We start from the raw sequence: 14,153 nt of genomic DNA on the forward strand, positions 1-14,153 counted from the left end.
TGACTTTGAACTAATCACCAACTTAATTTGATCTGTAAATATCACGATTCCGTTTTAAGACCTCAGAACTCCCTTCATAGGACTCTGGCCAGCCCCACCGTGATGGCTCTCCTCTCCACAACCTTTCATAAAACGTGCCTGGATTTTTCCATGCTCCCTAGAGGAGCCAGCAGTTCATTTGCTGTTGCCGCCAATGAAAACAAACACAAAACAGCCCCCCTGCCCCAACATCTCTGTGGCTCAGGGTAAGTGCAAAACTGAATAGACACAGCGGAGAAGGGACAAGGCTGGCGGGTGCGGGCTGCAGAGAGATGATGAGGACCATCCGTGAGGGGTCCTCAGCTTGGTGAGGGCTGAATGCCCAGCCTCCCATGCCCTTCCTGCACCATCCTGGTTGCTCTTCCTTCCTGAGGCCCATTTCCTCAGTGGCTCCTCTTCTCCCTCCTGTCCCTGAAAGGGGAGCATCCCCGAGACAACCCTGGCTCCTGTCTGCCTCCCATCCCCTCATGCTCTGCACACCCTCCTTCAGAGAGCGCCTGCAAGCTCAGGTCTCCAGCTCCCTGCCTGGACTACCTCTGGACATTGTCGTCTCACCCCACAGGAGCCACAGCCTTGGCAAGCCCAGCAGGAAACTGCTCCCTGAACCCGCTTGTGCTTTGGGCCCACCACTGGTCACCACACCCCTTCCTTTGCCACTGGGCTACCCAGCACCAGAAGCCTCGGCCCACTTTGGCCCCCAGCCCCAATCATCCTGGAGCCCTGATGGTCTGCTGGTGGCCCCTGGTCACCCAGCAATACCACCTGTGCTTCTTTCTGGTTTCGGGGCTATTGCATCACTGGCCTTGGTCAGACAAGTACCAGATTCTCCAGGTCCCAGCAACCCTGCAGAGTTCTCACTGTCCACCAAGGACAGGTCTGGATCACATGCACAGGGAGCAGGGAGAGCAGCAGGAGGGGAAGTCCTCACAATTTTCAAACCCACCCGAGCCCCTCCTCCTACCGCCTCTCCAGGTGAGCCGGCCAGCCCTGCCAGGCCCATGGGCCTCACTTACGAAGTGGCCTCGCAGCTGGGTCGCAGCCTTCTGGAAATGTGGCATTATCCTCTTGCACATGCTGCACCCTAATCACAGGCAGGAGAGAAAGTAGATGCAGTTACACCAGGTGCCAGGCCCCTCCCCTCAGGCTGACCTCTGGCAGCAAACACTGACCCAGCCTGCAGAAGGGCAGGACTGCCCCAGGCCCTGGGGACACAGAAAGAACAGGAGGCAGAGGCCCTGCCCTCCAAAGAGCTTACAATCTCAACGGCAGAAATCAGGACACAGCCCAGCAGTCCCTCAATAAATGTGGGACTGACTAAGCAAACACGACATGGTTGGAGAAGGGCAAAGCAGGGAATAATTTAGGGCTAGTCACGATGAGTTCCCCGGGAATTCCGGAACCAGAATAGCGACAGGAAAGCACAGCTCAAAGCCTCCCCTCGCTGCCCAGTCAGGGGCTACGAATGAACATGAACCAGAAGCCATCAGGAAGAAACTGTACAACCACAGATACGATGAGCTTTGGGATTTCCATGCTGCTTTGCCTCCATCCACAGGAATAATGAGGCAATGGGCAGAGATGGGCTGGGTACGAAAGCACCGGCTCAGGCCTCGTGGCAGGAGTGCCAGGCCAGGATTGGCACACCTGACTGCCTGTCTTCCCATCATGCGCTGCATGGCCCTGGACAGGTCACCTCTCCTCTCTGGCTGACGGCTCCTTCTGGCAAATGAGGAGGGTTGGAGCAGACAACCTCAGGGCCCCTCCAGCACTGACAGAGGATTCCATGATGTCTGTGGCTCAACCCTCTGGGATTCTGTGGTCTACCACAGTCTCATTCTTCTCCTGGGATGGTGAAGGCCCCCAAGCTTTGGGGGACATGGGGCCCAGACAGCCAGGCTCCAAAGATCCACTACTACTCAGAGTGACCTTGATTTAAAAGCACGCCCCACCTGGCATCAGTCGGAGCAGGCCACATTTCAGCACTGATCCCACAGGACACACACACGGGTTTCTTCAGACATAAGGAATTCTGACATGACAGGCTGTTACTCTTTCTGACAGCCACCCTGCTGCAAAAAGGCTCTGAGACGCACCTGAAGGCCGTTGACACCAAAGCTGTTTAGAACCCCGTGTCAGGCTGGATCTCATCTCAACATGACACAGTGGGGACAGGGCCATGCAGCAGCAGGCTGACAAGCTCTAATCCATGTTAGCTAACGCCGTGGCAGACTGCGGGCAGAGTAATACAGATCAGAGAGGTGCTCTTACCCACCGGGTCACACACAGACTCTGGAGAACTGTGAGCGGGTCCAAGCTACCCTGGGACCACTGGAACCTCCCCAGCACCACGTCTACTGAACCAAATGTGATGCAGGCCATTGTGACATGGAACTCCCCAAGTGCCCATGGCCCCTCCCTGACACTCCTGCCTGCAGACAGATGGACACACACTGGACACACGCCGGCATAGGAAGCGTGGGCTCAGGCCCATGCCATTAGTTCAGGCTCAGACTTGGGGAGACTCATGAGAGTGGGAGCTGTTGCGAGGTCAGCACACAGCACAAGCCCACAGCTCCTGCCCTCAGAAGACACGATGTACCTCTCTCCAGCAGCCCACACAGCACCATCCCCACAGGTGTCATGAAGAAAGGAACATGACATTTGTCAGGGGACACTGTTCCCACTGTGGGAATTCAGAGAGGCTGGACACAGGAACAACAGGCCACCTCGGCCGTGTGCCCATGCCCCATGCTGGATGCCACACAGTAGGGACAACAGGCCGCACAGCAGAGGAAGCAGCTCGGCTCCAAGGAGACCCAGGTCTGCATCTCCCCTAGACCATCTGCTGCCAGCGTAAGCCTGCGTACGCGGTCTGAGCCTCAGCTTTGCCATCTGTGGAGTGGAGGCAGCACCTGCCCTGCAGCTGAAGGACCGCGCCTGACACTCGGCAGGGAAGGCACCGTGAGCACAAGACCCGAGTGTGTGCCCCTGGGAGGTCTGCGGCGGTGGGGGAGCTCCTCCACGGCGGACAGAGGCTGTCACTCTCGGGAGGGAAAATGAGTGGGGGTGGGGGGTACTTGCTTTCACCCTCTCTTTACTTGGTGACTTGATGAGGTGGTGGGAGGTCTGACACCCGCTGGGCCACATTCATCAGTCAGGAGCTTAATTTATGAACCGTCCCCACAGGGGTGGCATCTCTAGTCCAGCTCTACCCGTCTGCAGCCTGCAGCAACCTTACCCACCGCGTCCTCCAAACTCCCCGTGGACAGAGCCCAGCAGTTTGGGGAGAAGAAGTTAGTGAGATGAAGAGGTGATGGGTAGAGTAATAGGAAGCTCTGGGCCAAGCCAGTTTCCAATTTAACTTTACCAAAAATAGAGCTGGTACTGTGATCTCTATCTGAATTTATCTTTCAACGGATTCAACTGAGAGGCAGGGGAAGAAATAAGACTTATTGTCACTCTCAAATCCCCAAAGTTAGAGCAGTCACCCTTTCACTTTCTCACTAATTCAGTCAACAAACATTTACTGAATAAGCAGTAGGTCCTGAGGACTGGATTCCTTGGCAGAAGTAAAGCCTCCTGGGGCACCTGGGTGGCTCAGTTATTAAGCATCTGCCTTCGGCTCAGGTCATGATCCCAGGGTCCTGGGATCGAGCCTCGCATCGGGCTCCCTGCTCAGCGGATAGTCTGCTTCTCCCTCTCCCACTCCCCCTGCTTGTGTTCCCTCTCTCGCTGTGTCTCTCTCTGTTAAATAAATAAAATCGCAAAAAAAAAAAAAAAAAAGCTACTTAAAATTAAAAAAAAAAAAGAAGAAGAAGTAAAGCCTCCCACTGCCTTTGGGTTCATTCACCCCAAACATGATCAAAGGATCAGAGTCCTAAAAGACTTCCCACTTAGGGAATTGGTGTTTCCAGGAATAAGCTGAATTATGAAGCCATGAAGGCTTGAGTGGACTAGTATAATAAAGGCACAAGTTTGTTTCAATATAAACAACAACAAAAGAGTCCTGGGGTTAGCTGGGACCCAGGAGGCCTTCAGTCTGACCCTTCCACAAATTTGAACTTAACAGCTCAGGGTTTTCTCCCCCTTCCCCAACTAATTGCTCTGTGACACCAACAAGGGGTCTAACCTCTCCTACCCCAGCTTTCCATTACATAAAGACAATAACTATGCTTGCCCCTCTGCCTGCTGTGGTGAGGAGGATGGGCACAATGCCAGACAGCCTGGGGAGGGGCTGGGGAGAGATGGCTCGCATAGTCTAGCGCAAACTGCTAGGGAACCACTCTTTGTAAGTGATCAACTAGTGTCATTACACTGAAATCCACGTGGCTACACCATGATCCTGCCTTGCGACACGTATATATACTGACACATACTCTGTTTTAGTTTCATTCAACCAATGCATTGAGTTCTGAAGGGTTCTGAAACAAACTGTAGGAAGCCCTGTCCTCAAGGCGTTGGGTAGGCAGGACAATTCCTGAAGCAACTCACAGCTGGGCAGTTAATAAGATTCCTCCAAGAAGAAACAAAAAGGGGTGAAACCACCCAGTGAACATTAATGAAAAGAATGACCCAGGGTTAAAGTGCAGACCATTCTGAGCAGAGCCAGATCTAACAAGAAGTGGGACACCAGGGCCTCCTTTCTATATGCAAGCAGGTGTCTGAGAGGAAGCTGGGTTAGAGGGACACCCAGCAATCAACAGGGGAAGGGGAGAGGCTATTGTCATGGTGAATAAACCACAGGCCCAAGTCAGGCAGAACCACCAGGACCTCACAGAAGGATAGCCATCCAGGGAGGCATGATCACTCAGGTGGAAATGGGAGGAGTCTTTTCTCAAAGAACTTCTCAAGAAGGGGGATTCAAGGCAGGCCTTTAAGAGTAAACAGAACGGAAATGAGAAGTTACAACTCACATCACAGAAATACAAAGGATCATAAGAGACTAGTATGGACGATGGGTCACCAACAAACTGGACAATTTAGAAGAAATATGTAAATTCCTAGAAACATACAATCTTCTAAGATTAAATCAGTAAGAAACAGAAAACCTGAATAGACTAATTACTAGCAAGGAGTTTGAATCAGTAATTAAAAACTTGCCAACAAACAAAAGTCCAGGACCAGATTTAATACCTATCCTTCTCAAACTCTTCCAAAAAATTGAAGAGGAGGGGAATATTTCCAAGCACATTTTTATAGGCCAAAATTACCCTGATACCAAAACCAGAAGGACACCACAAAAAGAGAAAATTATAGCCCAATATCCTTGATGAACAGAGATGTAAAAGTCCTCAACAAAATATTAGCAAACCAAATTCAACCATACATCAAAAAGATCACACAACACAATCAAGTGAGATTTATTCAAGGGATGCAAGGATGGTTCAACATCTGCAAACCAATCCCCATGATTCACCATGTCAACAAAATGAAGGATAAAAATCATAAGATTATCTCAATAGATACAGAAAAAGCACTCAGTAAAATTCAACATCTATTTATGATAAAAATCCTCAACAAAGTGGGTATAGAGATAACATACCTCAACATAATAAAGGCCATATATGACAAAACCACAGCTCACACCATATGCAACAGGAAAAAGCTTAAAGCTTTTCCTCTAAGATCAAGAACAAAACAAGTATGTCCACTCTTACCACCTTTATTCAACACAGTATTGGAAGTCCTAGCCACAGCAATCAGGCAAGAAAAAGAAATGAAAGGCATCCAAATCAGAAAGGAAGAAGTAAAACTGTCACTATTTGCAGATGATATGATACTATATATAGAAAACCCTAAAAACTCCACCCAGAAACTGTTAGAACTAATAAGTAAATTCAGTAAAGTCACAGGATACAAAATCAATATACAGAAATCTGTGGCATTTCCATACACTAATAATAAACTATCAGAAAGAGAAATAAAGAAAACAATCACATTTAAAATTGCATCAAAAAGAATAACATACCTAAGAATAAATTTAACCAAGGAGGTAAAAGACCTGTATTCATACTGAAGACTATAAGATACTGATAAAAGAAACTAAAGATGACACAAATAAATGAAAAGATATTCCACACTCATGGATTGGAAGAATTAATATTGTTAAAATGTCCATACTACCCAAAGCAAACTATAGATTCAATGCAATCCCTATCAGAATTGCAATGGCATATTTCACAGAACTAGAACAAATAATTCTCAAATTTTTATGAGCTGCGAAAGATCCCAAATAGTCAAAACAATCATAAGAAAGAAGAACAAAGCTGGAGGTATCATGCTCCCTGATTTCAAACTATACTACAAAGCCATAATAATCAAAACAATATGGTACTGCCATAAAAACAGATTCACAGATCAATGGAAAAGAATTGAGAGCTCAGAGATAAACCCACACATACATAGATAATTAACTTCTAATGAAGGAGCCAAGAACATACAACAGAGAAAGAACAAGCCCTTTCATAAATGGTGTTGAGAAAACTGGTCAGCCATATGCAAAAGAATGAAACTACTAGACCACTATCTTACGCCATACACAAAAATTAACTCAAAATGGGTTAGAGACTTGAATGTAAGACCTGAAACCGTAAAATTCTTAAAAGAAAATGTAGGCAGTAAGCTCCTTGACATGAATCTTAGCTATGTGTTTGTGGTGCAGACTCCAAAGGCAAGGAAAACAAAAGCAAAAATAGACAAATGGGACTACTTCAAACTAAAAATCTTCAGTACACTGAAGGAAACCATCATCAAAATTAAAAGGCAACCTACTGAATGGAAGAAGATATTTGCAAATCATCTATCTGATAAGGGGTTAATATCTAAAATATATAAAGAATTCATACAACTCAGCAACAAAAAAACTAAACAATCCGATTAAAAAATGGGCAGAGGATCTGCACAGACATTTCTGGAAAGAAGACATACAGATGGCCAACAGACATTAAGAAAAGATGCCCAGCATCACTCATCATCAGGGAAATGCAAATCAAAACCATCATGATATATCACTTCACACCTGTCAGAATGGCTTTTATCAAAAAGATAAGAAATAACAAGCGTTGGCAAAGATGTGGAGAAAAAGGAAGGCTTGTACACTGTTGGTGGAAATGTAAATTGGTGCAGCCACTATGAAAAACAGTACAGAGATCCCTCAAAAAGTTACGAATATGATCCAGCTGTTTCACTACTGGGTATTTATCTGAAGAATACAGGAACATGAATTTGAAAAGATATATGCATCCCCATGTTTATTGCAGCATTATATACAATAGCCAAGATAGGGAAACAACCTACATATCCAACAATGAATGAACGGATAAAGAAATGTGGGATATATATACAACAGAATACTACTCAGCAATAAGGAAGAATGAACTCTTGCCACCTGCAACAACATGGATAGACCTTGAGGACATTATGCTAAGTGAAATAAGTCAAAAGGAGAAAGAAAAAAAACAGGGGCGCCTGGGTGGCACAGCGGTTGGGCGTCTGCCTTCGGCTCAGGGCATGATCCCGGCGATCTGGGATCGAGCCCCACATCAGGCTCTTCTGCTATGAGCCTGCTTCTTCCTCTCCCACTCCCCCTGCTTGTGTTCCCTCTCTCGCTGGCTGTCTCTATCTCTGTTGAATAAATAAATAAAATCTTTAAAAAAAAAAAAAAAAAAGAAATAGTAAGAAAAACCAATAACTTCTAAATAAAACAAAATAGGAAAAGAAAATAGTGTGTCCTGCATCTGGCAGAGTGGACAGCAAGTAGTAAGGGTAAGTATGGGTTTTGTAAAATTGTTTCAGCTTATGGGGTGCCTGGGTGGTTCAGTTGTTAAGCGTCTGCCTCCAGCTCAGGGTGTGATCCCAGAGTCCTGGGATCGAGCCCCACATCAGGCTCCTCCGCTGGGAGCCTGCTTCTTCCTCTCCCACTCCCCCTGCTTGTGTTCCCTCTCTCGCTGGCTGTCTCTCTGTCAAATAAATAAATAAAATCTTTAAAAAAAAATTGTTTCAGCTTACTTATTCAGCTTATTTACTATAAGTATACATAAATTACGTAATTCAGGTATATATATATATAATTTATGTATCTATATGTGTGTGTATATATATTGTTTATACTTATAGTGTGTATACTTATAGTGCTAGGTTGCAATGAAAAATATTTTTACATGAATACTATGAAATACAGTAAAAAACTCCGAAAGCCACTGGTCTGATCCAACCCCTTCTCTTATAGAACTAGAAACTGAGGGGCAGAGAGGTGAAGGATTTGACCAAGGTCACCCAGCTCGCTGGTGGCACAGAGGGAATTGGAACCTGGGTCTTCTGGCTGTCATCTCAATGGTCTTTCTGCTGTTGCTATGGTCTCCTGCCTCATCAAGAGACTGAACCAAAATACGGGGCCCTTTTGTCCCTGGTCCCGACCCCCCCCACCAAACAGGTGGCCCCAGCAGAGCTGTGCAGGAGCCAGAGCTGGGCGGTCAGCTGCCCTGGGGGCCAGCCAGCGTTTGGACAGCGAGCAGCAGCAGCAGCACCTCAGAGAGGACGCTGAGACGGAGGCATGGCTCCACCAGGCACGCAGCTGGGGGAGAGGGCTTCAGGCCCCCAGGAGGCAGAGGGGCACAGAACAGGAGACGGCGGGAGTGTCTGGAGAGGAGACCTGTGCTGTCACGGGGTGGAGCTCAGGGTGAAGAAGGCAGAAGGATGCTCATCCTATGAGAGAAAAACTGATGTGGACAGCAGGAAGGGAGGAGCCGGATGGAAAGGCAAAGAGGCACAGAGACAGACAGTGGGGTGAGGGACACACTTCGCATTTTCAGAGCACTGGGGCTAGTTCTCAGTACCCTGCCTCCCACCCCTCAGCTGCCCCTCCAAGAGTCTGAACAACTAACTCTGGTCCAAAAGAGAAAGGTCACTCACAGGGAGCATAAAACATCATCAGGAGTGGCTTCTCTTCCTTCTTCAGGAGCCGTCTGAAGTCCTGAGGCACAAACAGAGAACACGGCAGGTCACATACACAAGAAAACGACAGGGAGGCCACGTGGGCTCAGGGGCCCACCGCCCTGGCCAGCCAGGGGAGGTGGCTGGAGGGTCGTGGGCAAGCACTGCAGAAGTCCCGCGGTCTGACCTGAGGTGTGGTGCGTGCGGTCAGAGTCACGGCCGGTCAGGAGCTGGGTGATCGAGACAATCTATACCATCCCCGCATATTACAGACGGGGAAACTGAGGCCCCGAGGGGGTCCATGGCTTTGCCAAGGCCACTCAGTGTGATGAAGTAGTCAGCACCAGGCTACCAGCTTTACTTTCAGCTCTGCCTGAATAATTCAAAGACCGCAAGGAGCTATTCGTGTCCCATGCGGCTCAACGAGGCTGCCCCTTCATGTGATTTATGGAGTGCTTTTGTTTGGTGGGGATGGTTGTTTTCTCATAGCCCGACTCGGCCAGATGGGGATCTATCTGCTCGTTAGAGTAACACAGGGTTAACCCACACCTGCTAATCTCTTCCCCAGCCCTGCCCCACCGTCCATGTGCCCCGGAGTCCCCTGTGTGCACAGGAGCATACAGATGAGGTGAGCCCCCAAGCCCCAGGGGGTTACAAGCTAAACAAATCATTTGTATTTGTAAAAACCCTTAGAATAGCACCTGGCACGTTATTAGGCAATACATAATTATTTCTTAAATAAATACAATAAATGTAAAAAGACAAATGGTCACAGCAGCGCTACTGGAGAGGCTTCAGTGTAAAGCAGGGTTGGAGACCTTTTTTCCAACGAGAGTCAACGATGTCCCGGAAAAAGCAAATCTATCAAGGACTGCAGAGAAGCGCGATGACAGAGCATGTTCTGATTAAAATAATTCGCTTCTCTAACCAGTTTCCATAGAAGAAAATTAGAGGTTTTTCTCTTTTGAATAATAAAGAAAATAAAAGGAGATTACAAAATGCAGCTTTCTGGCAGCAACAAGGCATTAGGTAAATAGATGAGGGTTCATTCCACGCAATGGAATACTAGTGCATCATTAAAAACGATGAAGAGGAATATTTAACGTCACAATAAGATATGCATGTTACATTAAGTGGGGGGAAAAGCAAGTTACAAAGCAGCATATAAAATGCAACGACACTTTTGTGAGTAAAAATATTTATGTATGCATTATGTTGAAAGCCTGGAAGGCTAGAGAAAATACCAGCAGTGGGTATCTTTCAATGGGAAGGGACAGGGTAACTTTTTTTCTTTTATGCTTAAGCTGTATTTTCCAAATTTTCAACAATGTATATGTATTATTTACAATTTTTCAGTTAGATAAAAAATATTACAAATATTTTCTAGGAATTCAAAACATTTTATAATAAATTCTGAAAATGTTCACTGTTGTTTAAGTAACTAGAATTAAGTAATTCTACTCATTGTAAGGAAAAATTACTAAGATCTTTGACCCTGACAATGGGTAGAAAATGCAAACGCTTTGAAAATGATCCTCTGAAATCCCTGGAGATAAACCCTGGTAAAGATCTGAGACGAAAAGGGTTTTCTGAGCATGTGACAATAACCTGGGTAGAAACAAATACTGCATTACGTTCAAAGATGCTTAACTGCCTTCAACGTGTGGAATTCTAAGCTCACAAATACGAATCAGCAATTCAAACCTGAATTTAGAACTTTTAGTTATTTTACGCGGGGATTTGATCAGCAGAAAGGCGGCGACACCTTAGACTTCAATGGGAGAGAAACCAGCACAAAGTGTAACACGAGTACTGCCTGCAGGTGTGAAAACATTTTTTCTGCTTAGTATTTCTGGTTACAGAAGAACGATCTTTGGCGTTTCAGGACATGAACATCTTAGGGGAGGGAGGTGACAGGCAATCACTTTCCTGAAAGACTAGAAATGCGCATTATCACAAAATCTGCCCAGGAGCAACAGTGAGTTTAGGCTGCTTGGTTTTTCATAACTACAAGCATAGAGGCCACCACCTCCTGACATCTGCCCCTCTTCCCTTGCCCTCAATGCGCTTTTCATCTTTAAACACACATACACACACAAAAAGCGCGAAGCCCACTGTGGGACTTGAACTTACGACCCTGAAATCAAGACCTGAGCTAAGATCAAGAATCAGACGCTTAAGCAACTGAGCCACCCAAGCGCCCCTGTTTTTTATCTTCTGACGATACTGGCATGTTCTATCCCAGAGAAATGTTGATGTCCAGCCCCGTAATTCAAATTGCCACAGACCTTCTGGGTTAGCCCACAATGATCACACACGATCCGTCCTCCAGAAAGTATAAATGACATCCTTTTCTTTTAGGCTAACAAGCAATAAGGGTCAATAATTTTAAATGAAAAGGGAAGAAAGGCAGAGGAAGATAAAAACTACATTTGACATTATCAAGATAAGAACAAACATTCTCCAGCTCGTATCACAAAAACAAATGACAAGCACTGGCAAGGATGTAGAGGAAAAGGAACCCTCGCACACGGCTGGTGGGAATATAAGCGGGTGCAGCCATGATGCAAAGAGTAGGGAGTTCATCCAAAAATTAGAGATAGAAATTTCATATGATCCAGTAATTCCACTACTGGGTATTTACCCCAAGAATATGAAAACACTAACTTGAAAAGATCTATGCACCCCTGTGTTTACTGCAGCATTGTTTACAATAGCCAAATTATGGAAGCAGCTCAAGTGTCCATCGACAGACGAATGGATAAAGAAGATGTGACATATATATACTATGGAATATTACTCAGCCATAGAAACGAGATCTTAACCATTTGCAGCAACATGGATGGATCTAGAAGGTATAATGCTAAGTGAAATAAGTCAGACAGAGAAAGGCAAATACCATATGTTTTCACTTATATATCTAAAAAACAAACAAACAGGGGCGCCTGGGTGGCTCAGTCATTAAGCATCTGCCTTTGGCTCAGGGCGTGATCCTGGCGTTCTGGGATCGAGCCCGCATCAGGCTCCTCGCTGGAAACCTGCTTCTTCCTCTCCCACTCCCCCTGCTTGTGTTCCCTCTCTCGCTGGCTGTCTCTCTGTCTGTCATATAAATAAATAAAATCTTTAAAAAATAAATAAATAAATAAATAAATAAATAAACACCAAACAAGCAAAACCAACCAACCAAACAGAAACAGACTGATTGAATTCAGAGAACAAATTGGTGGTTGCCAGAGAGAAAGGGGTTGGGCAATAGGTGAACTAGGTGAAGGGGATTAAGAGGTATAAACTTCCAGTTATAAAATAAACAAGTCACAGGAATGAAAAGTACAACATAGGGAATATAGTCAATAACACTGTAGTAACTTTGTATCGTGACAGATGGCAACCACACTTACGGAGGTGAGCACTGTGTAATATACAGAACTGTCAAATCACTGCTCTAGGTCTGAAACTAATACACCACTGTACGTCAACAGTATCTCATATATATATATATAAAAGGACATTCTCCTTCCATCTACAATACAGCACTGCTTGCCTCACAGACTACTGGGAATATAACAAAGATGTTCTCGCCATCCCATGTAAAGGCAGAGCCAAGCAAGGAAGGTACCCAAGGATAAAGATGCACGTTCAGGTCAGGTGGGGCAGGCTTAGAAAGAAGGAGGCTCAGGCTTGTATGGAGACTATAAATCAACCTCGTTCTACCCCGACCCCCCGTCCTAGCCAAATCCAGAAATGAAAGCTTAAGAGGATAAATAATTCATTCCAATTTACATGACTTAGAATTGTAGAGACCTGACCCAAGTCTCCAGAAATCCAACCGAAACCTCTGAGATTATTCTTAAAGAAAACAAAAACAAAAACAAAAAAACCCTGCTTTTAAACACCCACATACACAAAGCCAATCCCAGAGACGACTGAGTTACATAATAAGGAAAGGACATTTAAATGGATATTCCTATGAGGAAAATCTAAACCCATTAAAATACATTAAATAAGGCAGTGAAGAAGGGAAGAAGCTCTCAAGCAGCCAGCCTGTGATCTCCTGTGGGTTCCATCGCGGAGCTGGGAAGGAGAACAAATATTAGGGGCCTGGCAGTCCAGCTCCCTTGGAGAAAGCACAACTCATCCCTGAAAACTTCCCTTTCTCATTTCCTTGGGCATCTCTCCTAGGGAGCACTTGGGTGGGGGAGGCTTCTGGTGTCTACCAGAATTGATGGGGAATAAATTACCTTTTCACTGTCAATGTGGACAACATCTTTGGCTCCAGGATCTTCTTCCCACAGTGGGGGCCCTTTTGGATCCTTCAGAAAGGCCACTATGGACTGAGGAAAGGAACAGAGGAGGGAAAACTCATTTTAGCCAGGCGAAGAGGGAGGTGGGGAAATCAGGAACCTGCCCCATCTCCCTGCCCAGAGCCCCACATGCCTGTGGAAAGAGTCTGCACGTGGCATGTGGCCAACCGCATGGGGGGGGGTACAATTCCATTGCCCACTGACGTCACTGCTGAGGGGCCTAAAAATGCACCCTCAGCACCTCCACCAAAACTCATCAGCCACGTGACACTGGACTCTTGCCAGCTGATCCATACCTCTGTGCTTCTTCATGGACAGAAACGAGATCTGAGACAATTCATTGGCTTATTCAAACCAGAGACACACTCCTGCTTCGGCTAGGTCTCATCTCCTCCAGGAAGCTCTCTGATCAATTTGAATCAAGGTCTCCAGTCCTGTCCAAGGTCTCTACATTCATGCACCAAAACTGTCAATCCCACAAGAAGGTAAGCACACCTACTTGTCACCTGCTCAGTTCTGTGTGATCCAAACCGGGTTGGGAGTACGTTAAATCCTGCATCCTCTGTGTGGGGCTCAAGCAGGATGCTCATCTCTGTGGCTGCCTGGTTGCTGTACTTCTCTCCCAAGACCCCTTTCTAGACACTCAGGATGAAGATCTGACAAAGACCTTCAGGTTAAAGGGCTTAAATAGTCTTTGTCACGTGGACAACTACCTCAAACCTCACCCCCTCTGGGGAAGACACATGTGGGGTGGGACACAGGGGCCATGTCCCTCCACTGCCCTCCACCCCTGCCACACTTCACCGGTCCGGGACAGGAGTGGCATTCCCTCCCCTCCGGCAGTCACTCTGGGAAATGGGCTCAAAATCTGTGAGAGCCAGT

General features: G+C 46.3%; 1 protein-coding gene across 1 annotated transcript in view; it reads right to left on the reverse strand.

Moving 5' to 3' along the window:
• The window catches only part of PDIA5 (protein disulfide isomerase family A member 5), a 91,969-nt gene that overhangs the window by 40,925 nt on the left and 36,891 nt on the right, over positions 1-14,153 (reverse strand). The window contains exons 6-8 of the mRNA XM_026494902.4: positions 13,209-13,301; positions 8,950-9,010; positions 1,053-1,120 (exon numbers count right to left, since the gene is read on the reverse strand). Of these exons, the coding sequence (XP_026350687.2) occupies positions 1,053-1,120; positions 8,950-9,010; positions 13,209-13,301 (222 nt within the window). The remainder of the gene's footprint in view (positions 1-1,052; positions 1,121-8,949; positions 9,011-13,208; positions 13,302-14,153) is intronic.

The sequence above is a fragment of the Ursus arctos genome, unplaced genomic scaffold (assembly GCF_023065955.2).
Source record: "Ursus arctos isolate Adak ecotype North America unplaced genomic scaffold, UrsArc2.0 scaffold_4, whole genome shotgun sequence".
NCBI classification, from domain to species: domain Eukaryota; kingdom Metazoa; phylum Chordata; class Mammalia; order Carnivora; family Ursidae; genus Ursus; species Ursus arctos.